Source organism: Schistocerca gregaria, chromosome X, assembly GCF_023897955.1.
Source record: "Schistocerca gregaria isolate iqSchGreg1 chromosome X, iqSchGreg1.2, whole genome shotgun sequence".
Classification (NCBI taxonomy): Eukaryota; Metazoa; Arthropoda; class Insecta; order Orthoptera; family Acrididae; genus Schistocerca; species Schistocerca gregaria.
Genome location: NC_064931.1, coordinates 54,415,842 through 54,442,813, shown reverse-complemented (window position 1 = coordinate 54,442,813; position 26,972 = coordinate 54,415,842). Strand labels below are relative to the sequence as shown.

At 38.9% G+C, this 26,972-nt stretch overlaps 1 protein-coding gene across 1 annotated transcript in view; it reads left to right on the top strand.

The window, feature by feature from the left end:
- The window catches only part of LOC126298882 (histidine ammonia-lyase-like), a 236,156-nt gene that overhangs the window by 182,741 nt on the left and 26,443 nt on the right, over nucleotides 1-26,972 (top strand). The window contains 1 exon segment of the mRNA XM_049990415.1: nucleotides 26,467-26,579. Coding sequence (XP_049846372.1) covers nucleotides 26,467-26,579 — 113 coding nt within the window.

Here is a 26,972-nt window from a genome sequence, read left to right as displayed (position 1 = left end):
AGTACCTTTCCTGATATATGAGTCATTATTTAGTTTCTTAGCTGCTATTAGAACTTTTTTATGTGCCTATCGACAATGCAGCGCTTCTGCCTTTTGGTGAGTTGTCTCCTTTACTCCTCCTCCTCCTCCTCCTCCTCCTCCTCCTTCTTCTTTTTTTAGTGTTCAACCCTGATATCGGTTTGCAACAGAGTGCCATTCCTCTCTTCTGTCTGCCTTACTCTTCATTTCCATGTACGTGTTACATCCAACATCATTCATGACCTGTTGCATATATGATATCCCACCGTTTACTTTCCTCAGTAGCTCCTTCTACTATTGTTCCAGTGATGTTGTTGTGTCTTGGAATGTGCCCTACAAGTTTGTCTCCACAGAGATCTGGTTTCCTGTACTCTTCTAAGCACCTCTTCATTTGTTACTTTGTCTCTCCAGATGATCTTCTTCACCCTTCTGTAGCACCACTTCTCCAGGGCCTCTAGCCATCTTCTCTCTTTTCTTCCCATTGTCCAAGTTTCACATCCATATAGGACCAAATATCAAATGAAAGCTTTCATGATACATTTCCTTATTTTCAGACTGATGTTCTTGCTGGTGAGAAAGTATCTCCCCAGATTAAATGCAATTTTGGCCTGTTGTATTTTGCTCACAATTTCTTTCTGGCTTCTACCATCCCTTGTGATTTTGCTTTCCAGGTAGGTTAATTCCTCTGTAACTTGCAGCTCCTCTCTTCCAGTTCTCATTCTTGGAGGTTCATACTCTGCTTCTGTACTGAATACCACTACTTTAGTATTTTTCTTGTTTATTCTCTTTCTGTGTGCTGATTGCATAGAATCCTTTCCATTGTTCTGAGGACTTCCTCTAGATCTTCTTTTGTCTCCATGACTATAGAATATCATCTGCATAACATCACCTGTCTATCTTCTGCCCATTAATTTTGATCCCCACCTCAGTAGTTTCTCAAATTTGGTCTATAGCTTCCAAATGTAAGCACTGAATATAAGAGGAGAAAGAGCGTATCCTTGTCTTACCCCTTTTCTAATATTTGCTTCTTGTCCTAAGTGACAGTTCCTAATCACTGCCAGCTCATTCTTATAGAAACTGAGTATCACACGGATGTCTTCGTACTTCACTCCACTTTTCCTCAGCGCTCTGAACATCTCTTGCCAGATAACATTATCAGATGCCTTTTCCAGGTCTATAAAAGCAATATAAGTTGGTTTATTTTTCTGTAATTGCTTTTTGATAAGGCGTCTCAATGCCAGAATCACTTCTCTTGTTCCCAATCCCCTTCTGAAAACAAGCTGATTTTCACTCAGCATATCCTCCACCTTCTCTTCAATTCTCTTCAGAATTATTTTTATGAGAACTTTTGATGTATGTGATATTAGGCTTAAATTTCAGTTCTGTTCATATTTTGTAGCTGCTGCCTTTTTTTATATAGGAACAATGATGTATTTCTGAAAGTCTGTCCATATCTCTCCTGTGTTTTAGATGAACCTAATAAGTTTAAGCAGCATCATTTTTGTGGTGTTACCAGCAGTATTTATTAGTTCTGCACAGATGTCACCCATGAAAATCAGGTTTTCATCTCCCTTAACCTTTCTCACCACATTACTTATTTCTTTGTATATGTCATCAATGACTGCATCTTCTTATTTGGATGTTGGCATGTATACTTTTATTATCACAGTGTCCTTTGGTTTAGTTTCAAGTTTGAATAGTATTATTTGAGAGCTATATTGCACATATCCATTGAACACATGAGCCTTAGTTTCTCCTCAAAATTATTCCAGTTCCTTCCTTTTCTGGTCTATCTTGGTCAGTTCCAGTGTGAATGACTTTGTATTCTTCAGACCAGGAATCACCAGGTTGGAGCCATCTCATCTTTGATATGGCCAGGGTATAGATTTCCATTCATTCCATTTCAAGTTTTAGGTTTCCTAATTTGCTACACTGAAGCATTGTTCTCACACGTCAAGTTGCTATGTTAAAAATGGGATTCTTTTTCTTCACCTTGTCTGTATCTTTTGCAGTCCCCACTCAGAGATCTGCCTGGGGGACTACCTTATCTCCAGAAAATTTTAGAGAATATACTGGCGTGGTTTACTGCTGGTGCTCGGGATATCTGTAGATCTTTAATGTGATAGTTTCCTGTTACCTTCCACATCCTACGCTGTTGACTATCAGCTGGTTCTTCTGCCTTTGGAAATGATTTCTCATTTCCAGGGCAAGAGGTTGCCCTGCCCAGCAAATGCTGGGGTGATGACTTATCCCGGCCATTCCTAGGTCCCTGTCTACATTAGCCATCACATGAAGTGATGTTGCCCACACTCTACCATGTGGAGGTGTAGATTAGGAGTTTCCCTTCATTGGGTCTAGGGCCTGAACAGCATTTTCTAGTCCCCTCCAGTGCTTTAGAGAGTACTGAATAATTTATATGACCTTTTATTACACCTCCAGAACAAATCCTTCCTGCATAACCAAACAGCTCTTCACCTATCTGAATAACAAAAATATCAAATGTTCACTGTTTTTAACTGAAGTTACAAAAGATATTCCACTAATTGTAAAATTTGAGTGAGAAAACTTTTGAATTATGAGGAGACAGACTGTTTGGCCATTGTTTACTTCTAGTTGGAAAAATTCCAAGTACTGCAGATCAAAGCCATGAAAAGTAGAAACTTATATGTTCCTTCCACAGGAAGGAATGTGCAATTAGTTGGGAGAGGGTGGCAACAAGGAGCAGGTGATGGGTTATTAGATTAAGAGGGACTCACCTGTAGTAAGCATGTGGGGAGACAAAGATAATGGATAAGGCTCCAGAGAGATTAAGACATCAAAGAGTGCACATTGGTAAGCAATATATCAACTTCAGTTTAGAGATGATAGAAGGGACAGGGTGAACTATCGTGCAAATGCCATTGCTATGCTTACATAGCCATGCCACTGCCAGTGACACCACTGGTTTCCAGTCCCTCATCATATATGACAATGTTTTGATATTGTGATTGCTGCACCACCAAAGCATTGCCATATATGGTGCAGAAATGGGCACTAGAGATATCACTGTTGCTGGCACAGCTATATAAGCATGGCAGTGGCACTCACATGACAGTCAACCATTTGACAATGGCAGAGATCTCTGCTAGAAGCTCATGGGCAGTTAACCACTTGGTGTGTTTTGAAACCAGAGAATATTTTATTAATGTATATTGCCACAAAAGCATACATTCATACATGATAAAAAGTAATGGAGTAAATAATGAAGTTCAACCAGTGGGAAATTGCATCCTGCCACTTCCCTGGATTTAATTTTCATTAACAACATCCCTTTTTTGCAGTAGTAGAATTTTATTATATGGTGGTTTGTCCTAGAACTTCCAATAGCTCAGTATGTCTTATGTCTTCATCCTCCTCCATTCATTCTCACCACTCCCACTGTATCTTTATTAACGTTTCTTTCCCTCTTTTTTCTGTCTTTCCTCTGATTTCTTAATTACATCATTCATTGCACTTTTCAATTATCTTGTTTTTTTAATGCACATCACTTTGTTATCTCTGAACTTAAGCTAGAACAGTGCGTACCAATGTCCAATCTGTTTTCTTGTACTCTCTCTGACATCTACTCTTTTATCTTTGACTTTCCTTTTCCTCACTACAAGTGGGTCCCTCTCAGTCTAGGGTTCAAGTGACATACCACTTGTTTCCAGCTTACCCTGATCTATCCCTCTTTCGTCCCTGAGGAAAAATCATGCAGGCTTTGAAATCTAAAAAAATAATGCTCTCTGCTTTTAAGTATTTCTGTTGTCAACACTAGGAATTTTACCTCCTGGTTGAACTGAGCATAACATAATATACTATTAAACACTGAAGAATTTTTGAAAGTATACTGAGCCATAAGAGGTTCTGGGACAAACTACCATGTAATATGAGCATCATCCTTTTGATTCTGGAGAGAAAGAAAATGCATGCATATCCATAGTATGAGTAATGTCTGGGAAAATAGCAAGAACCATTCCAAGCATGCAATACATTCTCAGATACATGTTTTTGTTGAAATGCTGCAGTATTCTAGAGCAGAGGTTAATGACCTATGGAAATGATTTTTCTCTCCCTTTGCATACCCTATGATGGAGATTCTATTTCTATTTTAGTTTAAGCTTTTGCTGTTTAAGATTGATCTATACAACCATAGCAGTAAAATAAAGTTATTACGCAACTTCATAAATTCTGTATAACAACTAAAATTGTACTTTAATAGTAGCTGGTTGTAAACCATTAGCTTGCATGGGCAAAAAAAAAAAAGTAAGAGTCGCTGTCTTTTTGAATCCAGAAGTTTCATCATCTGACAAAAGAAACGAAAGTGTGCTAATGTGAAACTAATATGAGGATGAACACAATGATGTAAATGATATGGTATGGAAACTGATTGCTGTGGGGTACAATATCTCACTTTTGGTGGAAGGGCTCAATCAATAAAAAAGTGCTTTGAGTGGTATGGGGAAAATAGTGGGCCAAATTTGAGTGTAAGACTTAGGCAAATCATAGTACTGGTAGATTTGTTGGCTATTGCACTCCAAGGCAGGGTAGTATTTTATATGTTATGTATTAAAACCTGGTAGTCAAAATTATGTGAACTGCACCTTTTCCTCTCTTTTTATTTTTTTATTAGCACCTGGATGAAATGTTATTATAAATCTATTAGTCAACATCAATGGTGGTGCAACTGCATAAAAATCAAGCCATTAGTGAGGAGTCCTGTATACTTTTGCAATGAGTCAGTGTCCAAACATACATTTACTAGTGCTGCAGCTTCATATGAAAAGGATAGTGGCCATCAAGGTTGAATAACACTGTTAATTGGTGAATTTATTATGTGCTGAAGTGTGGAGGTGGGTGTTAATTGGCTGGAGACTAGATTTGTAAAACTACTGTAGGCTGCTGTAAACTCTCGTAAGCAAGCATAGACTATGGTAGTTTTCCTAGTAGCCTCGGTTACTTAAGGTCATACCCACGTTACCTATACATTAGGTGTGTTACACATCTAGCATGTGTTACCTGATATCAATTACTTTGTTTACATATGCAATCAGTGTCTTATTAGATCCACCTAGAAAATGGAAGTGGTGAACCATCTAGAAACTGAGTGAGGATATATGAATGCCTGCATAACCTATGGAACATTTTGTTCTACATAGTTATCCACTTGTCTGTTACTTAAAAATAAATGGTATTTATAGCAAAATTGAAATTGCCAGTGTTTAATTCAGCTTTTATTCGAAAATTGTTTATTTGTAACATGAAAAAGAGGGATGTGGCAGTAAAAATTAAAAATAATAATACAGATTTATCATGTAGTTCTAAAAAATGCAATCTCCTCAAAGAAAAGGTAAATTAAAAAAACTGCAAAACAAAAGTATGCCTAACATTGTTTCAATACTTCATTGAACATATGTAAAACATCTTTCTGATTCATAAACAATGTTCACATTTATCAATAATAACAGGAACTTTGCCTTTAATCGTGATGAAGAACATTTTATTGATTACAAAATAACAATAATAATTATATAGATTTTTTATGTTTGTGTATGTAAACTGTACTTTTATCAAAAGTAATTTCTTTCATTACATAAAAGCACAAAGTTATGAGAGCAAGTAATTTTTATTACTTATAAAATGCAGTTCATATTCTGTAAGGGTTTAAAATACACAATGGACAGACACTGAAAGATGGGTGCTTCTAATTATGTGCCAAACAACCAAAGAGAAGTTGTTGGCCCCCAGATGTTCTCTTACATATTCATCATGTTCTTGCCCTACCAATGCTACCAACACTACAGGTAATCCTACTGTTTACTAGATCATTTATATAGTGTACTAAAACTACTGAATGGTAGTTTTGGTAGAGTGTAACTCTAATGGAGACCACTATCAAGAAAGAGCCCACTAGATTCAAATCTTATACATCAAAATTAAATCAGAAGTCTTATTATGTCCAGCTGTTCAGTATAATTCCTTATTTAGATAGTTAAAATATCAGTTAATCAAAAACAATCTACCTCTGCAGCTAAATGGTCAGAATGTCTGATTGCTATGTGAGGACCCATGTTTGAGTCCCAGTATTGCTAGTGTTTCTTCCTTGGTGGGAGGGACAGAACGGGGTGCATTCAGCCTCGTGATGCTACATGAAGAGCCAGTTAATTGAGAAGTTGTTGCTCCAAGGTGTAGGAAGCTGAAAATGGCCATTATGGCAGTGTGCTGAGCCCATGCTCCTCCATATGATATCCTAATGGCACAGCAGCCATCCAATACAGAATGGCAGGGGCCAGAAGACAGAGCAGAATGCCAGTCTGAGCTGCTGCAGATGGTGGCCATGTGTGCTTGAGGTGTGCTGCTTGTGTGAATGAAAGTGTGTGTGAGTTTCTGATGAAGGCTGTGGCCAAAAGCTAATGCATAAGTGTCTTTTAGTTGTGCCTGTCTGCAACTTAACATGCCACCTTTATGATAAGTAGCAATCTATCTTACCCTTACATTGTTGATGTTCTTAAGACAGATGGGAATAATGGCTTTCAAATAAAGTATACCAATCCTAAAGCAAACAGTCATTAGTGGGGTGTAATTTTGAAGAGCACATGATTTTAGTGAACTCTGAATTTTGAATATTTCATTAAGGAAAATGTTTTTGTATGAAATATTTACACTGCTGCCATCAGCAGACTGTAAACTATACATTGAACAATAAAGTTTTGAAAAATAATACTTGAATAAGAAATTGGAAAGTTCATATATTCACAGTGCATGTATCACATATTGAACAGTGAAGAGAAAAAAATAGTTAGTGAATGAGATTATAGCAAGTGGAGCTAGTCCATGTTGCTATGTTTGAAGCCTTGTGAAAATGGCTGTTGTTATCTTGGGATGTGGGAGGGTCCATAGCATACTCACCATGGAGAGGTAGAATAAGAATGTTGAAATAACCATCATAGTTCATGTTCACAGTAACCTGAATGAGTAGGCCAAAGTCATAATATGAAAAATACCCCCAAAACATCTCAGAACAACCTCCAGCCTGAACTACACCCTCCATACACTGCAAGTTAAATGCCTCATTGACCCATTAGTATAGTTGATATCTTGCATCATTTGAAAAAGAGACAAAATCACAACTATTTGGGCCATGCTACATGCCTCCAATCAGCTGTTGTCCAGTTTCTATGTTGTTTGGTCCACTGAAGATTTGCTGCTGTGAGAAGTAGCCCTTTGCTAAGTACCTATCTCAAACTGCCTGATGCATCCAGTACACTTTGCAACATACATTCAGAAACTGGATGCGATGGACTGCCATTTACTGACAGCATCAGTTCCTTAAAAGCAGATATCATTAACAAGGCATAATGCTTGTCTCTGATCCTTGTCAGTTAGGATCTTTTGATGACCAGTGTTCTTATGCCATGACTGAGAATGATGTACCATTCTTGCAGACACATCAGGTAGTTTGCATTGATATAGCAACCCAACAAATGAGGCAACTTCATTTATGGCATGGTTATAGGCACGTCAAAACTTGATAGCTCCCTTCCACCATTCTGTCATATTTATATGTCAACCCATCTTACTGCATTGGTTCCATACATATGACTGGCACATACACACCACTTCACTGCCAGTGGTGGAGTGTCATGCGACTATCTGGTACCACTTTTATAGTTTCTACAGTGCTTCAATGTGACCAGTGTGCTCTTTCAATGCAGTTACTAATGTTTTGTCTGGTGAGCATAGTTTGAGCTCTATATGTTATTTTATTACGCTAGCACAGAAACCATTAGCCCTTATGATGACAGACATGCCACTGAATACAGTTTTGTTTATGTTACACCTCAATTTCATCTACCAGTGATTACTGAGGATAGCAGATAGAAAGACACTTCTCTGTTCAGCCTACAACTGCTGTCTGATACACACATGGAGAGTAGCAAGTTACGGATTTAGCTTCTTCTGTGCTTTCTTAACAGTATATTTCTTGAATTCCCTGCATTTTTTTAAAGAAAAAAAGGTGCAATCTCACATTTTTGTAACTGTAAAGTGTTGTCAGGCAGTCTGTTGTGCAGTTTTCATTTCAGCTCATGACTCATAAAGTGTCAGGCTCCTTTGGTGACCCATTGGGAGAGTATCAAGCTGCATGTCCACGCTTCTGTCTGTGCTTTTATTGTCAATTCTTAAGTTAGTAATACTGCAATGTGTAGGGCATATGCGTGTTGTCTGCAGACACAGGAGGAACTGGTGGCAGTTCACAAACAGCTGACTGCACTTTTGATTATGGTTAGTCATCTTCAGGCTGCTGCTTCAGGATGTAGCTCCTAGTGTATCTGACATGGTGGATCTGCCCTTACATGAGGGTAAATGGTGGGCTGTAACATGTTCACGTTGCTCAAGGCAGAGGGACAATGTGAAGTTGGCCATCTGGCCTTGCCCGTTCACCCTGTAAATGGACAGGTGAGAACTCCTCCAGGAGGGTCCAAGCAGGCTCACAGGGGCAGGGGTTTACTAGTTATCGTGAGCTCCAACATTAGACACATTATGGAGCCCCTTAGGCAGACAGCATTCAAGGCCAGAAAGAAAGTCAATGTGCACTCAGTATTTCTGCTGGAGGGTGGGGGCTTCATCCAAAATGTGGAGGAGGCTTTGCCTGCAGCTATTGAGAATGCAGAGTGCAATCATCTGGAAGTTGTGGCTCATGTTGGCACCGACGATACCTGTCGGTTGGGTTTTGAAGCCATCCTCACTTCATGCAGGTGGCTGTTGGGCATGGTGCAGGCTGCTGACCTTGCATGTGGACTGCAAGCAGAACTTACAATTTGCAGCATTGTTCCACAACTGAATCGGGGTCCTTTGGTTTGGAGCCAAGTGGAGGGTCTTAACTAAATACTTCATCGACTCTGTGACAGTCTTGGCCACAGATTTCCGGACCTTTGTTATTGGGCTCCACTTGATAGGTGAGGACACACTACACAAAGGAAGCAACTACTTATGTAGCAGAGTATTTGTGGAAAGTACAAGGGGGTCTTTCAGGCTAGATGGTAGTTTGAGGTACTCTGATGAACACTCACACTCGATACACAGATAGCAAAATCAAACTGCATTCAGAGTAAAGACACTTCAACTACCAAAATTTTGTTAGTAAATTGTCAAAGTATTCATAACAAAGTCCCTGAATTCACTGCCCTCCAGGAAACTTCTCATGCTCAAATAATTCAGGGGAAAGAGAGATGGCAGAAACCACAAGTAGAAATCTCTCAGATATTTAGAAATTAATTGAATGTATATCAAAAAGACAGATTAAATGCCATAGGAGTGGGTGTGTTCATTGCAGTTGACAAATATATTGTCTCTGTTGAGGCCAAATTTAAATGTGACAGTGCAATTATTTGGTGGCAAATAGCAGATCTATGTGAAATAAAGTTAATTGTTGAATGTTTTTACCAATCACTCGATGCCACTGTGATGGTTTCAGAGTCATTGAAAGAAACTCTGCAGACAGTAGCATGGAAATACCCAGATCATGCAATGTTAGTTGGAGACAACTTTAACCTATAGACTATAGACTGGGATGTCTATTGATTCATTGCACAGGGTGCAACAGGCAGTCTTGAGAAATTCTTTTGAACATACTTTTCAAAAACTGTCTTGAGCAGTTGGTTTGACAGCCCACACACAATGTAAATATTTTACACTTTGACACTACAAACAGGCCTGACCTAATCAAGAGTATCAGTGTATAGACAGGGATTAGTGACCATGAAGTCATCACACTGGTGACTTTGGTTCATAAAGTTAATAAATCAGTGAAGAAGCCGGGACAGTATTTCTGCTAGAAAGAGCAGATAGACAGTTGTTAGCATCCCATTTAGACAATGAATTGACATTGTTTAGTTCCAGTATGATTGAAGTAGAGAAATTATGGGCAAATTTTAAACAGATTGTAAATCATACTCTGGTGAAGTATGTGCCCAGTACGTACATTAAGGAGAGAAAAGACCCACCATGGTTTAAGAACGAAATTTGAAAAATGCTGAGGAAGCAAAGGCTGTTGAACTCTCAGTTCAAAAGAGAATCCGCAGATGATGACAGGCCAGAGTTAATAGAAATTTGTGTATATGTGACAAAATTGATGCACAAAGCTTACAACAAGTACCACCCTCACACTTAAGAAGAAAATCTTGCAGGGAACCCAAGAAAATTCCAGTCCTATGTAAAATTGCTAAGTGGATCTAAGGCTTCAACCAATCACCCATTGACCATCAAGTGTGACAGTAGAAGATAGCAAAAGTAAAGCCAAAGTTTTAAATTTCACATTTAAGAAATCATTCATCCAGGAGAAGCATACAAACACACTGTCATTTGTCCATCACACAGGCCTCCTTCTGGAGGACATAGTAGTAAGCATTGATGACATAGAGAAACAACTGAAAGAGTTGAAAGCAAATAAGTCACAAGGTTCTGATGGAATTCCAATTTTATTTTACAGTAAGAGCTCTACAGCATTGGCCCTCTAGTTAGCTTGCATTTATCATGAATCTCTCACCCAACGAAAAGTCCCAAGTGGTTGGAAAAAAGCACAAGTGGCTCATATATAAAAGAAGTGTAAAAGAACGGATCCACAAAATTATGGACCAATACCCTAAACATCAGTTTGCTGCAGAATCATTGAACACATTCTCAGTTTGAATATAATAAATTTTGTTGAGAGGGAAAAGCCTCTGTCTACAAATGAGCATTGTTCTAGAAAGCATCATTCTTGTGAATCTCAGCTTGCCTTTTCTCATATGGTATGCTGTGAACTGTGGATGAAGGCCAATAGGCAGAATCCATATTCCTAGATTTATGTGAAGCATTTGAGACGCTGCAACTGCTGACTGTTAACAAAGTTACAAGCATATGGAATAAGTTCCCAGGTATGAGTGACTCATAAACTTCTTAAGTATCAGAACCCAGCATATTGTCCTTGATGTAAGTGTTCATCAGAGACACGGGTATTATCAGGAGTCTCCCAGGGAAGTGTGACAGGACCACTGTTGGAGTCTCCCAGGGAAGTGTGACAGGACCACTGTTAATATATATAATAGAAAGAAACTTCCACATGGTAAAATATATTAAAAACAAAGATTCCAAGACTTACCAAGCGGGAAAGCACCGGTAGATAGGCACAATGAATAAAACACACAAACACACACACAGAATTTCGAGCTTTCGCAACCGGTGGCTACTTCGTCAGGAAAGAGGGAAGGAAAAGGAAAGATGAAAGGATGTGGGTTTTTAGGAAGAGGGTAAGGAGTCATTCCAATCCCGGGAGCGGAAAGACTTACCTTAGGGGGAAAAAAGGATAGGTATATACTCGCGCACACACACACACACACACACACACACACACACACACACACACACACACACACACACACACACATATCCATCCATACATACACAGACACAAGCAGACATATTTAAAGGCCAATATATATATATATATATATATTTTCCAAGACTTACCAAGCGGGAAAACGCCGGTAGATAGGCACAATGAATAAAACACACAAACACACACACAGAATTTCGAGCTTTCGCAACTGGCGGCTGCTTTGTCAGGAAAGAGGGAAGGAAAAGGAAAGATGAAAGGATGTGGGTTTTAAGGGAGAGGGTAAGGAGTCATTCCAATCCTGGGAGTGGAAAGACTTACCTTAGGGGGAAAAAGGATAGGTATAGACTCGCGCACACACACACACACACACACACACACACACACACACACACACACACACACACACACACATATATCCATATCCATACATACATACATACACAGCCGCTTTCCCGCTTGGTAAGTCTTGGAATCTTTGTTTTTAATATATTTTTCCCATGTGGAAGTTTCATACCAAGCGGGAAAGCACCGGTAGATAGGCACAATAAATAAAACACACAAACACACACACAGAATTTCTAGCTTTTGCAACCGACGGTTGCTTCTTCAGGAAAGAGGGAAGGAGAGGGAAAGACGAAAGGATGTGGGTTTTAAGGGAGAGGGTAAGGAGTCATTCCAATCCTGGGAGCAGAAAGACTTCCCTTAGGGGGAAAAATGGACAGGTGTACACTCACACACACACACACACACACACACACACACACACACATATCCATCCATCTGGTGTAATAAGATGTCAGCATTGAGTGACTGTAGGAGGATACAAGATGACAGACAAAATGTGTAGTTGGTGTGATGAACAGCAGCTAGCTCTAAATGTAGAAGAATGAAAGGTGATGTTTGAATACAGCATTAATAGTGTGGTACTTGACACAGTCACATCAATTAAATATCTAGGTGCAATGCTGCAAAGCTATATGAAATGGCATGAGGATTTAAGGATTGTAGTAGGGAAGGCAATTGGTCAACTTTGGCTTATTTGGAGAATTTTAGGAAAGTATACTTTATCTGTGAAGGGGACTGCATATAGGACACTAGTGCAACCCATTGTTGAGTACTATTTAAGTGTTTTGGATCTGCACCAGGTCAGATTAGAGGAAGACATTATGCAATTTAGAGGCAGGCTGCTACGTTTGTTTCCGGTAGGTTTCAACAACATGCAGGTATTACAGAGATGCTTCAGAAACTCAAATCATTAGAAGGAAAGCATCATTTTTTGAGGGTACTATTAAGAAAATTTAGAGAGCTGGCATTTGAGGATGGAAATGCTTCAGGAACTCAGACGGGAGGCTCTAGAGGAAAGGAGGCATTCTTTTCATGAATCGCTACTGAGGAAATTTAGAGATCCAGAATTTGAGGCTGACTGCAGTACAGTTTTACTGTCGCCAACTTATATTTTGCAGAAAGACTGCAAAGATAAGATAAGAAAGATTAGGGATCCTACAGAGGCATATAGGCAGTCATTTTTCCTTCGTTCTGTTTGGGAGTGGAATAGGGAGAGAAGATGCTAGTTGTAGTACGAGGTACCCTCTGCCAAGCACTGTATGGTGGATTGCAAAGTATGTATGTAGATGTAGATGACTATGGAATGATTTCACTGCTGCCAATGTACATTTCATATAAAAACCATGAAGATAAGATTCAAGAGATTAGGGCTTGTACAGAGGCATATAGACAATTGTTTTTCCCTCACTCTATTTATGAGTGGAACAGGAAAGGACATGATCAGTGGTGATATAGGGAACTCTCTACCACACTTCATACAGTGGCTTGCAAGGTATGTACCTAGATGTAGATGCCCAGTCTGGTGTTGTTGTGTTGTGTATAGTCTGTACTTGTCTAGTATTTTGTGAACAATGTAAATTGTGATGCCTACATTATCTTCCACAGGCTTTATTGGTTGGTATATTTCAACAGGAAGCCTATAGGTTGACTTGATGTTAAGTCTTGTCAGGAGTTGTCTCACTTTCCTGTCACTGAAGCACAAAATGCAAAACCAAAACGTTTTTACTCTTCTTTTTGGTGATTTTCCTGCTTGTGGATACTTTCTGGAATTACTAGCAATATTTTTTGTTGTTTTAACCATTCTCACAGAAAAAGTTCTTGTGGAAAGTTTTTGGCATCAGAGGCAGATTCCATTCAATGATCCAAGCTCTGAAGAACAGTGTGCTTTTGAGCAGGGTGGTTCTACATGAAAGCATCAAAATACCAGTTTGTGTGACTGAATTTTCTGTATACAAAGGAGCTGAGACATTCACTGGGTTTTTGCTGGATGAAGACAAAGCAAAGTCATGGCACCAAATTTTTCAGCTTCCATCATTAATTTGATGTAGTCAGGAATGCTATTGAAGTATTGACAAGATTTCTTCCTGGTTTTCATGTCAGGGTGGCCAGACAACAAATGTGTTGTCAAAATAGTAGTAAAAGCAAATTGATTTTGCAGCAGCTGCGTTGAAGGTAATATTCTCAAAAGTTTTCATGAATAGGTTAGCTACCACCCATTGCAAGTTTCAGCATGGTAGATAAGGGACCAAAACATTGCTTTATGTTGTGATGAACTGAGCACTACTGGCATCACAGCCAGTAATAAGTCTTGCAACCAAAATACATATAATACCACTTGACAATGGTTATGGTTCACTCAGCCAAAATCTCAAGGATATACAAACATGTGACATGGCTGGATGCCTGGGAAGGTTTGGTCATACCTCTTTCAGACCATGCATTCATACATGTTCTAGGCTTATTTCAGTGACAGGATTATATTGTGAAGGTTCTTTGATTGATTTCCTGAAGAAAATTTTATGGCCATTAATGTGTCCATGCCTGGCATGGTGATATTTAACAGAGCTCAACCAACATACTGAACAATACTGGCACGTGGTCACTTGCTTAGCTCTGTGCTGCTATTGGGTCAGCACACATGACACTCTAATCACACCTCTGACAGTGCTGGACAGCTGCTAACTGTAGTGCGTCAGATGCACTGTCGACATCCTCCACTGCTGAGAAATTACAGTAATAAGTTCAAATTAAAGAAAAATAGTGTAATTAGGAAAATTTGCTTAAATTTAGGAGCATGGTAAAATGTTAGCCCTTTTGATAGTGCACAAATCTTTTTACAAAAGTCCTCTCTTCTTCTTTAAAAATATTAGAAAGGAATAGTCCAGCATACTAATGCAGAATTTCTTCCATTCTCTCTTGAATGTAATTTTAGTGTTGTGTACACTTGCAATGAAGAAAGAGCATCTTTTTTCCCAAAATCACACAGCTGACATTTTATGGATAAGTACCATCTGAGAGAACATGCTCACATGACTGCTACTTTATCTGTGGGCCAAATGGCAGCAGATGCTGCTTGTTGACATTTTCCAAGGAAAAAAAGAAGAAAAATTTGGTATCTATATCATGCCAAATATGAACTATATTTCACGATTTCTTCCTCCCATGTGGTGTGGTGATCTAGCACAAATACAAATCATGTCAACCCATGATTTTGCAAGAGACAATATTTTCACCATGGGAAAGACTGACTTGTAGCTGTTAAAACAGAAATATTGGTGCTCATTATTGGGAAAATTACAGTATCATTTGGTGATCATCATTATGGATCGTAATAATTCTCCAGTTACATTTTTTAGTTAATTAAATACCTCAGAGCTTCCATCACACTACTAACTTAAAGTTTAAAGTTAGAATTTTGGTTTTGACTTCAAAACTTGTGTCCAGTGAATGACCATATATTTACATCTACATTGACATCCTTACTCTGAAAACCACAATGAAGAAAATGGTAGAGGGATTGTCCCAGTGTAACAAGAATTAAGATTTCTTCCTGCTCCATTTGCAAACGGGACATAAGAAAATTTACTAGTTAAGTGCCCATGTGCATGTGGTAATTAGTCTAAGCTTGTCTTCATAGTTTCTACAGGACTGATACATAGGAGGCTGCAGTATACTCCTCGATTCCTCATTTCATACTTGTTCTTGAAATGTTGTGAGAAGGCTTTCATGGGATTGCAGACGTCTGTCATCAAGGGTCTGCCAGTTTAGATTTTCAGCATGTCTGTGACTCTCCTGGGGGTTAAGCAAATCTTTCACTATCCATGCTACTCTTCTTTGTGTACTTTTAGACTCCACTGTTAAACCTATTTGAGCAATATTCTGGGATACACCACAAAAATATTTGGCAAATTATCTCCTTTGTAGACTGACTGCATTTTGCCATTATCCAACCTATGAAGTAAAGTCTGCCACCTCCTTCATCTACAGTGAAGTCTATATGTTCATTCCACTTCATATCCCAACAAATTTTTACATCCAATATTTATATGAGTTGATTAATTGCAAATGAGTCATTGATATAGTAGTCAAGGGACTTTTTTATTTTATAAAGTGCACAATTTTACATTTATGAAAATGTAACACAATTTGCCAATCTGTGCACCAGATTTTTTTCCTTACAAAAACCTTTTTGTCTGTCTGATCATTGATATACATCGAGAATAAAAAGGGCTCAATCCAGTGCCCTGAGGTATGCCTCAAGATAGTTTTATTGTTCTTAATGTAAAGTTCAAGCTCTGTAGTAATATATGCATAAATATTAAATAGGCACATATAGCTGTGATTTGACATATCAGTTCTTCTCATTTCCGATTATGTGTACATTTCGTGGTAAACATATTGCTTTGCTACAATGATTATATGACATAAGAGTAGGTGAAGAGCCCAGATCTCAGTTACAACAGCTTCTCACAAGGCCATTTCTACACACTTATCTCTGATGTCAGTTATACAGATTATCTGTGTGTACATGTTGTGAGAATTTGTTGCTCACTGAACATGACGTACAAATACAGCAGTATTACTATGCAAGCAGGGTGAAAAAGAATGGTAAATCATGGAAACATGTCATGATAGAACATCCAGATTTGAATAGTTACTTTATTGGAACATTAACAAGGCACAATCAGTTGCACAAACTTGCAGAAATGTATATGAACAAAAGAACCTTGTGCCAATTGGTATACCACAACATGCCATGAGTACCCAACATCTCTTGGAAAGATCAGTTAATATAGTCTCTTTAGGCAACATGAAACAACATTATTAATATTCTTGTGGTACAGCGAAGGTGGCTAATTTAATACAAGGATTAAAAACTATGCAATACACAGTTAAATGATCAAGGCAAAATACATACTATTTATGAATTGAGAATGTAGTGACTAACCCAGTACAATATCCAAAGAAATTGCAAAGTTCAATAATGAACTTGTGGTCTGTTGACAAAACTAATCTAATAACATTTGGATTTCATCCTTGAGCACATGCGTGGCACCAAAATAGGTTACATAAATGATGACTAACTGAAAATCTCAGCTGCCGACAGGTGTTGTTGATATACCTCGATGTGGAAGGATGAAAATGTGTGCCCTGATTGGGACTCGAACCCAGGATCTCCTGCTTACATGGCAGACACTCTATCCATCTGAGCCACCGAGGACACAGACAAAAAGGGCGACTGCAGGGACTTATCCCTTGCATGCTTCCCGTGAGACTCACATTCCCAACTGTCCACAATTCTACATATGTATTGTACCTTATAGACATTTGCCCAACCAATCATTACTCGCGCATGCTTTGGCGATTCCATAAGAGTTTGGGCAATCCGTGTGCATTCGCACAGATGAAGGTCAATGGCTGGGCAGCCTACTATATATACGAAGACAGTAACTTGTTCAATAAAGAAAAGTTACTGTTGATGACCGTGTAGCTTTTCCCTGGAATAAATGATGACTAACTGAAAACCTCAGCTGCCGACAGGTGTTGTTGATATACCTCGATATGGACAGCTGAAAATGTGTGCCCCGACTGGGACTCGAACCCGGGATCTCCTGCTCCACATCAAGGTATATCAACAAAGCCTGTCGGCAGCTGAGGTTTTCAGTTATTCATCATTTATTCCAGGAAAAAGCTGCACGGTCATCAATAGTAAGTGCTCTCTCGAGAACAAGTTACTGTCTTCATATATATACTTAAAGACTCCCCAGCCATTGACGTTTGTCTGTGCGAATGCGCACAGGTTGCCCAAACTCTTACGGGAATCGCTGAAGCATGCGTGAGTAATGAGTGGTTGGGCAAATGTCTATAAGGTACAATACATATGTAGAATTGTGGACAGTTGGGAATGTGAGTATCACGGGAAGCGTGCAAGGGATAAGCCCCTGCAGTCACGTGTCCTCGGTGTCTCAGATGGATAGAGCGTCTGCCATGTAAGCAGGAGATCCCGGGTTTGAGTCCCGGTCGGGGCACACATTTTCAGCTGTCCACATCGAGGTATATCAACAACACCTGTCAGCAGCTGAGGTTTTCAGTTAGTCATAATTTATTACAGGGAAAAGCTGCACGGTCATCAACAGTAACTGTTCTTTCAAGAACAAGTTACTGTCTTCGTATATAGGTTACGTAGTTGACAATGGGGTTAGATCACACTGAACTTGCTATATCAAAATGGGCTCTGTCAAGCAGATATTCCACAGTCAGAAAGGCCAAGGTGAGGTGGTGCTGAGTCATTTATGTCCCAAAATATTGTGTCAGTCCTACACCAATTAGTTCTCCATGGGTGTCAAGGGAAGCTTGCAATATTGTTTGCTTAATAGGCACATAAAACCAAATCACATTTGATGTTTACACAGGTCATGCACCTATTTTATTGCACTATGGCAATCCATTAACTTCTGATAAATTAATAATTTAAACACACAAGAAACTTTTAATCACTGTGCTGATCATGTGGACAGCTTGGCAGCAGTGTGGAAAGTGTTGGGAGTTCAGAGTGGTTCCTGTAGCATGCTTTTTGGGTAAAACCCAGGCACTGTGCCAAAGAAGCACGTGGAAGAAAAAACTCTTGTCCTAGAATGCTACAGCTCATGCTGTGGTTTTTGCTGGGCTGCGCATTGTCTGCTATAACATGAAATTATCTGCAAGGGCAGCCAGGTGGTGGACACAAACACGTAGTAGTGTGTTGCCACAATGTCTTAGGTAACACTTCTTCCACCTTGTTAAGAAATAATCTTTATTGGGGACATTAATTGCATTTTGTATTTCATTTTAGACAGACAAAGTATACTTGTTTCTATGGGAGTATACTCAAACACTTAAGTGCACACAAACAGTCAGGAGTACAGTTGGTTGAAATAGGTATAATTACAGAGAGTAATATAAATAAAAACTTAGCTTCACATGTTATAGTACCACAGATTCAGACATCTACATTTATATCTATACCCTGCAAGCTATCTTATGGTGTGTGGTAGAGGGCACCTCTTATATCTCTGTCATTTTCCACTCATCCCTCTTTCATTCATGAACAGTGTGTAGGGAAAAACAATTGTTGGTTGGCCTGCATACACTACATCTACATCTACATCTACATCTACATATATACTCCACTAGCCACCAAGCAGTGTGTGGCAGAAGGCACAATTCGCGCCAAAGTGATATTCCCTCCCCCCTCCAACCCCGCCCCTCTGGTCCACTCGCAGATCGCACAAACGAAAAACGACTGTCTGAACGCATCAGTATGAGATCTTATTTCCATTATCTTTGAATGATGAACATTATGCAAATTGAAAGTTGGTGGTAATAATATATGCTCTACATCCTCGGTGAAGATTGGATTTTGGAATTTAGAGAGCAGATCCTCCTGTTTAGCGCATCGTCTATCTGCAAGTGTGTCCCATTTCAAACTTTCTATGAGATTTGTAATGCTCTCGCGATGGCTAAATGTACCAGTCACAAATCTTGCAGCTCTTCTTTGGACCTCGTGCACAAAGAGGGCCAGCTGTGTCTTGCATGACCACTGTTTCCTAAAACCGTGCTGGTTTTTGCAGATGAGCTTCTCAGAGCCTAGAAAGGTGTTTATGTCTGAACACAAAATATATTCCATGATTCTACAACAAATCGATGTCAGTGAAATTGGCTGGTAATTACGTGCATCCGACTTTCTACCCTTTTTATAGATTGCTACGACCTGGACCTTCTTTCAGTCCCATGGAACTTTCTGCCATTCCAATGATCTCTGATAGATGATGGATAAGAATGGTGCTATATTTGCTATATTTGTAGCATAGTCAGCATAAAATCTTATGGGGATACTGTCTGGGCCAGATGCCTTTCTGGCGTCTAAAGATCTTAACTGTTTTACAATCCCAGATATACTAAACACTACGTCAGCCACCCTTTCGTTTGTTCGTAATTGAAAGGGGGAATGGTGCTGCAGTCCTCTATCATAAATGAGTTTTTGAAAGCTAGGTTTAGAATGTTGGGCTTCTGTTTATCATCATCAGTTACATTACCCGTACTGTCAGCAAGAGAAGGTATCAAATTATTTGTAGCGTTCATAGATTTTACTTATGACCAGGTCTGTTTGGCGCCAAGATATCTAATATGTTTCTATCTTGAGTTGGTTTTCTAACCAATTGCTCAAGGTTGTATGTCAGAGTATGTCAGAAGTAGATTAGATTAGATTAGATTAGATTAATACTTGTTCCATAGATCATGAATACGACACTTCGTAATGATGTGGAACGTGTCAGGTATCCAGACACCCCATGTAATGCAGTGTAATGCAGAACTGACCACTAGATGTTATTAGTGACTGATACACCAGTGTAAAAGAAGTCAGAGAGTATCCAATTAACAGCAAAGAAGCAGTAACAGCAGAACTGCTCGACCAGGAGAGCTCAGGGGCTTCAAACAAGGAATAGTCATTGGATGTCATCTGAGCAACAAATCCATCAGACACATTTCAAATCTTCTAAAGCTGATAAAGTTGATTATTAGTGATTTGACTGTGAAGTGTAAATATGAAGAGACAACCAAAGCTAAACCAGGGCCAGGAAGATCTAGTGGCAGACACAGAAAAACCTCAAGGAGGGGATGCTAAAGGTATCTTGAGCTACCTTTACTTTTACCATAATAAAACATAATCAAGTCACATGCAAAGTTTAAGAAAGTTTTATTCATACAAGACAATGCCATCTTATGGTATAAAAAAGTTACAATTGTGGTTCTCTTCTCTTAAATCATGAATTTGCACTGAAAAATGCAACACTAGTACACTTAGCACTAAAACACACACAGTCACACTCTGTGTATTTATAATATCACTAAGAACAACACTGACTAAAGTCTGTGGTAATAGCCAATAATCACAGCTGTTCACTTTTTATCACTTCCAAGTTATCGTGACAATTGTAGCTTTCAAACTGACTACCTGGCAACGACTCTGCTTCCCTTATATTTGTGGCTCAGTTGTTTCAGTAACATTTTCTCCCAGAATGTTCACTTCCAGACTTTCATAGAGTGTGAACAAATACCTACAGTGAAAGCGTCAAGCCAATATGTGCCTTACAACCTATAATATAAGAGCTAGTTTACAATGATGACATCATCTGGCAATTTATGTGTGTGGAACTTTTATTGTCAATTCTGTTTCTTTCTAGAGCATCTGATAGAGGGTCTATGTAGTAACTATGAGTTTTTAGGAATCATCTCAAAAGTCAATATTACCAGAGATACACGCATCGATGGTTTCCTATACCTAACTCGTATCACGAGTTACGTATCGGAAACTATTGTTATGTTATTATTAAAAATATTGTTATGAGTCTCGTAAAAATATTTTTACTGAGAAATTAGTATGAATTACTATTATTAATACTTCACAATCAACTGATCACTCTCACTCTTGGCTAATCTACACACTTGCACTTGCTACATCTAGGACTTTTTACTAATTCATTCTTCAGATCCAATATTTCTGCTTCTGAATGTAAACTAGCTTCCTATTTGGTGAATAGTCCATATTTAGAATGCTATGTATCGAACGTTCTCTGTACGAGGTTCTCTGTACAAGAATATTTGTGACTCCTCTCAAACAAATACCAGACGTAATGACGTATCAAGATCACTAGAATGATTGCTACTTTTTCATAGGTATGTGTTAGCTATCTATGTGCCAATTAGTCCATCTAGCATAATGACTGTGAATAGGGAGTTAAAAAGACTGGGGTATGGTTGAACAGCTCCCCATAGACCACAAGTTTCCATAGTCACTGCTAAGTGGCACTTGAGATGATGTAAAGAGTGACACCATTGGATTGTGTATGACGAAATGAGTGATTGGGAGTGATGAATCTTGCTATACCCTTTGGAAATCCAATGACAGTGCACCCTGTCATAAACCAGCATCTGTGAGGCAATGGTCTGTGGACAATAACATTTCTGGAATGGACTGGCCTGCCCAGAACCCTGACTTGGACCCAACGGAACACTTTTGGGATGAGTTAGAACATTGAATTCACAACCAGCATCCAATATCACTGCCTTCTCTGCTTTTGGCTCTTGAGGAAGAATGTGCTGCCATTCCTTTACAGACTTTCAGGCACCTCACTGAAAGTGTTCCCAACAGAGTTCAAGCCATCATAAAGATGAAGGGTTGACACATTCCATAATAATTCCCACTAATAAGTGTCTAGAAACTGTGATCAAATGATTTATGAGTTCTAATTTCTCTACCTTTTTTGTTGTGATCGTATTATAAGAGATATGTGGAGGGAAGTAACATGTTATACAATTGTTCTTGGTATATACTCTCTCAGAATTTTAACTGTAAACCTGCCCATGATATATACTACTTTTCTTGTAAGATCTGACACTGAAGTTTGTTGAGCCTCTCTGTAAACAGGATGGGATTTTCACTCTGCAGTGGAGTGTGAGCTGATATGAAACTTCCTGGCAGATTAAAACTGTGACCCAGACTGAGACTCAAACTCGGAACCTTTGCCTTTTGCGGGCAAGTGCTCTACCAACTCAGCTACCCAAGCACAACTCACAACCCGCCCTCACAGCTTCAAATCTGCCAGTACCTTGTCTCTTACCTTCAAAACTTCACAGAAGATCTTCTGCGAACCTTGCAGAACTAGCACTCCTGGAGAAAATGATATAGCAGAGACATGGCTTATCCAGAGCCTGGGGGATGTTTCCAGAATGAGATTTTCACTCTGCAGCAGAGTGTGCACTAATATGAAACTTCCTGGCAGATTAAAACTGTGTGCCAGACCAAGACTTGAACTCAGGACTTTTACGTTTCGCAGGCAAGTGCTCTAGAGCACTTGTCCATGAAAGGCAAAGGTCTCAAGTCCGAGTGTCGGTCCAGCACACAGTTTTAATCTGCCAGGAAGTTTCAACTCTGTAAAGCTCTCACACTTGGTAAAGTAACCCATGATGAAACATACTGATCTTTGTTAGATCATCTCTAGCTCTTCTATTAATATAGTCTGGTAATGGTACCGGACTTTATGAGCAATACTCATGACTCAGTCAAATGAGTTTGATAGCCCATTTTAAAGCAAACTCCTGCTTTATGCCACTGTATCAAGCTTACATAATTAAATATTAATCTGGGGCTTCATACTACAGAGTCTGAGATTATATTGTTGTTGTTGTTGTGGTCTTCAGTCTGAGAATGGTTTGATGCAGCTCTCCATGCAAGCCTCCTCATCTCTGAGTAACTACTGCAATCTACATCCTTCTGAATCTGCTTAGTGTATTCATCTGTTGGTCTCCCTCTATGATTTTTACCCCTCACACTTCCCTCCACTACTAAACTGGTGATCCCTTTATGTCTTAGAATATGTCCTACCAACCAATCCCTTCTTCTAGTCAGGTTGTGCCACAAATTTCTTTTCTCCCGAATTCTATTCAGTACCTTTTCATTAGTTATGTGAGGAACCCATCTAATCTTCAGCATTCTTCTGTAACACCACATTGCTATTCTCGTCTTGTCCATCATCCATCTTCTTTATCATCCATGTTTCGCTTCCATACATGGGTACACTCCATACAAATTCTTTCAGAAAAGACTTCCTGATGTTTACATCTATACTCAATGTTAACAAATCTCTCTTCTTCAAAAACCCTTGTCTTGCCATTGCCAGTCTACACTTTATATCCTCTCCATTTCAACCACCATCAGTTATTTTGCTGATCAAATAGCAAAATGCATCTAGTGCTTTTAGTGTCTCATGTCCTAAATAGTTACCACACCGTCACCTGATGTAATTTGACTACATTCCATTACCGTTGTTTAGCTTTTGTTAATTTTTACATTATATCCTTCTTTCAAGACACTGTCCATTCTGTTCAGCTGCTCTTTCAAGTCTATTGCTGTCTCTATCAGAATTACCAAGTCATTAGCAAACCTCAAAGTTTTTATTTCTTCTCACTGATAATTAATTCCTGCTCCAAACTTTTCCTTGTTTTCCTTCATTATTTGCTCAATGTACTGACTAAATAACATTAGAGATAGGCTATGACCCTATCTCATTTCCTTCTCAACTGCTGCTTCCCTTTCATGCCCCCTTGACTCTTGTAACTGCCATCTGGTTTCTGTACAAATTGCAAATAGTTTTTTGATTCCTGTATATTACCCCTGCCACCTTTAGAATTTAAAAGAGAGTATTCCAGTCAACATTGTTTACAGCTTTCTCTAAGTCTACATATGCTATAAACATAGCTTTGCTTTTCCTTAACCTGTCTTCTCTGAGACGTCATAAGGTCAATATTGCCTCGTGTATTCCTAAATTTCTCCAGAATCCAAACTGATCTTCCTGGAAGTTGACTTCTAATAGTTTTTCCATTCTTCTGTAAAGAATTTGTATTAGTATCTGTGGCTTATTAAACTTGTAGTTTGGCAATTTTCACAGCTGTCAGCACCTGCATGATGTATGCATTTTATTTCTTCATCAAATAGTACTGCTTGTCCCCTGAAGAAGAGAAATTACTTTTAGGACATTCTTCATTCCTTTCCATTTTTGTACTTTTTTATGTTGCTTAATGCCATCAAAATTCTCGTATTTGTCTAAATTATAGTTTCCTTTTTTATCTTTCCTCTGCACTGAATAGGCCAAATTAGGTTGAGAACGATTACATTATCTCACACTCAAGCAATAATATTTCCTTGCATATTTACAAAGATATTAATGAAATTTGTTGTTTTCTATTGTAAATTTGGTATACAAGTCCTGCAAAAATGCAGTGTGTAAGTGATTCAGAATGCCTAAGCCATATTACATGATTCTATATTCCATTTTTGTTTTTTGAATAATCTAACAGGTAAGTTTGATTTCTTATTATGGGATGGGCAAAATTTAACTAATGTCAGAAATGTGTTTGATATTTTTTGACAATTTAATCTAAACAGCAGACAGTTTATGAGAATTTTTTAATGAATCTGAATACTAGAAAACATTACTCAAGGAACAACAACCTCCTGAAAAGTTTGACATAATTGCCTGGTCAGTAAGTTGCCCAAGTGGTAAATAAATAATTACCATGCCACAAAATAACAGATCTGCATATTTTTCTTTCACCCTACCTGTTATGAATGAATTTAAGCTTAGAGACTAGCATATCAAAGTTCAGTTCTTATGGTTATTTCTAAATGGAGTGTTATTGGGACATTTGGATCCTCAGTTTTTAATTGCTTCAGATGTGCCTTTTTTCAGTCTCTGTAGGCATTAAAACTCACTGCAAGTCACTCATTTTTACATGCTTACTGGTGATTTGCACTCTTCTGCTGTTTAATGACAGTTATTTCTTGAACACATTATACACTGAAAAGCCAAAGAAACTGATAAACCTGCCTAATATCATGTAGGGCTCCCACAAGCATGCAGAAGTGCTGCAACATAATTTGGCATAGACTTGACTTATGTCTGACATAGTGCTGGAGGTAATTGACACCATGAATCCTGCAGGACTGTCCATAAATCCATAAGAGTATGAGGGGGTGGAGATCTCTTCTGAAAAGCACATTGCAAGGCATCCCAGATATGCTCAATAATGCTCATATTTGGAGAGTTTGGTGGCCAGTGGAAGTGCTTAAACTCATAAGATTATTCCTGGAGCCACTCTGTAGCAATTCTGGATGTGTGAGGTGTGGCATTGTCCTGCTGGAGTTGCCCAACTCCATCAGAATGCACAATGGACACGAATGGATGCAGGTGATCAGACAGGATGCTTACGTATGTGTCACCTGTCAGAGTCGAATCTAGACATATCAGGGGTCCCACATCACTCCAGCTGAACAGCCCCACACCATTACAGAGCCTCCACCAGCTTGAAAAGTCCTGTGCTGACATGCAGGGTCTGTAGATTCATGAGGTTGTCTGCATACTCTTACGCATCCATCTGCTTGACATAATTTGAAACAAGACTCGTCCAACCAGGCAACCTGTTTCCAGTCATCAACTGTCCAATGTCAGTGTTGAAGGGGCCCAGATGAGGTATAAAGATTTGTGTCATGCAGTCATCAAGGGTACAAGAGTGGGGTTTTGGCTCTGAAAGCCCATATTGATCATATTTCATTGAATGGTTCACATGCTAACACTTGAGGATGGCCCAGCATTGAAATTTGCAGTAATTTGCAAAAGGGTTGCACTTCTATTATGATGAACAATTCTTTTCAGTTATTGTTGCTCCCATTCTTGCAGGATCTTTATCTGACTGCAGTGATGTCAGAGATTTGATGTTTTACCAGATTCCTGATATTCAAGGTACACTTGTGAAATGATTGTGCAGGAAAATCCCCACTTCATCACTACGTCAGAGACACTGTGTCCCATCACTTATGGGCTGACCATAACACTATGTTCAAACTCGCTTAAATCTTGATAGCCTACCATTGTAGCAGAAGTAACCAATCTAACAACTGCGCCAGAGACGTGTTGTCTTAAATAGGTGTTGCTGACTCCAGTACTGTAGTCTGCCTATGTCCATATCTTTGTATTTTAATATGCATGGCTATACCATTTTCTTTGGTGCTTCAGTGTATATTAAAGAACAATAATTTCTGAAAAAGAAATATATCATGGCACTACACCATTTTATCTTGCATCTGATAATATTCTTCAAAATTGTAAAAGTTTCAGAAAACAAAGCATTGTGCCATCCAGCTTCTGTAGATTCCCTTAGTACAAGTGCAGGAACAGAAGACCATGTTTCAATGGGATGTTATGCTGCTAGAAAAGCTTTAATGGTAAGTATGTAAGTATTTAAATAAAGTGAATTTCACTGAAACTGGCACATGAGCAGTTGGAGATACACAAAAACACACACACACACACACACACACACACACACACACACACACACATTTTACCTGTATCACTAGTCCATATGCCTGTGTCATTGTTGGAAACAGTCATTTATTGAACAAACATGTTTAGAATCTTAAATACAAAATGAAAATAAACAAAATATTCTGAGCAAAAACTGACCATGTGCCCCTCTTAAGGTCACTCCAAAGAGAGGTTGTACCCATGTTAATGGCACAATCAATGTGGCAATGGCACGTGAAGCTGGGTTGTCTGTATAGATTCCATGTTTGGATCAATTTCCAAAGATATAGCAGGGATGTCAGTAACTTGTG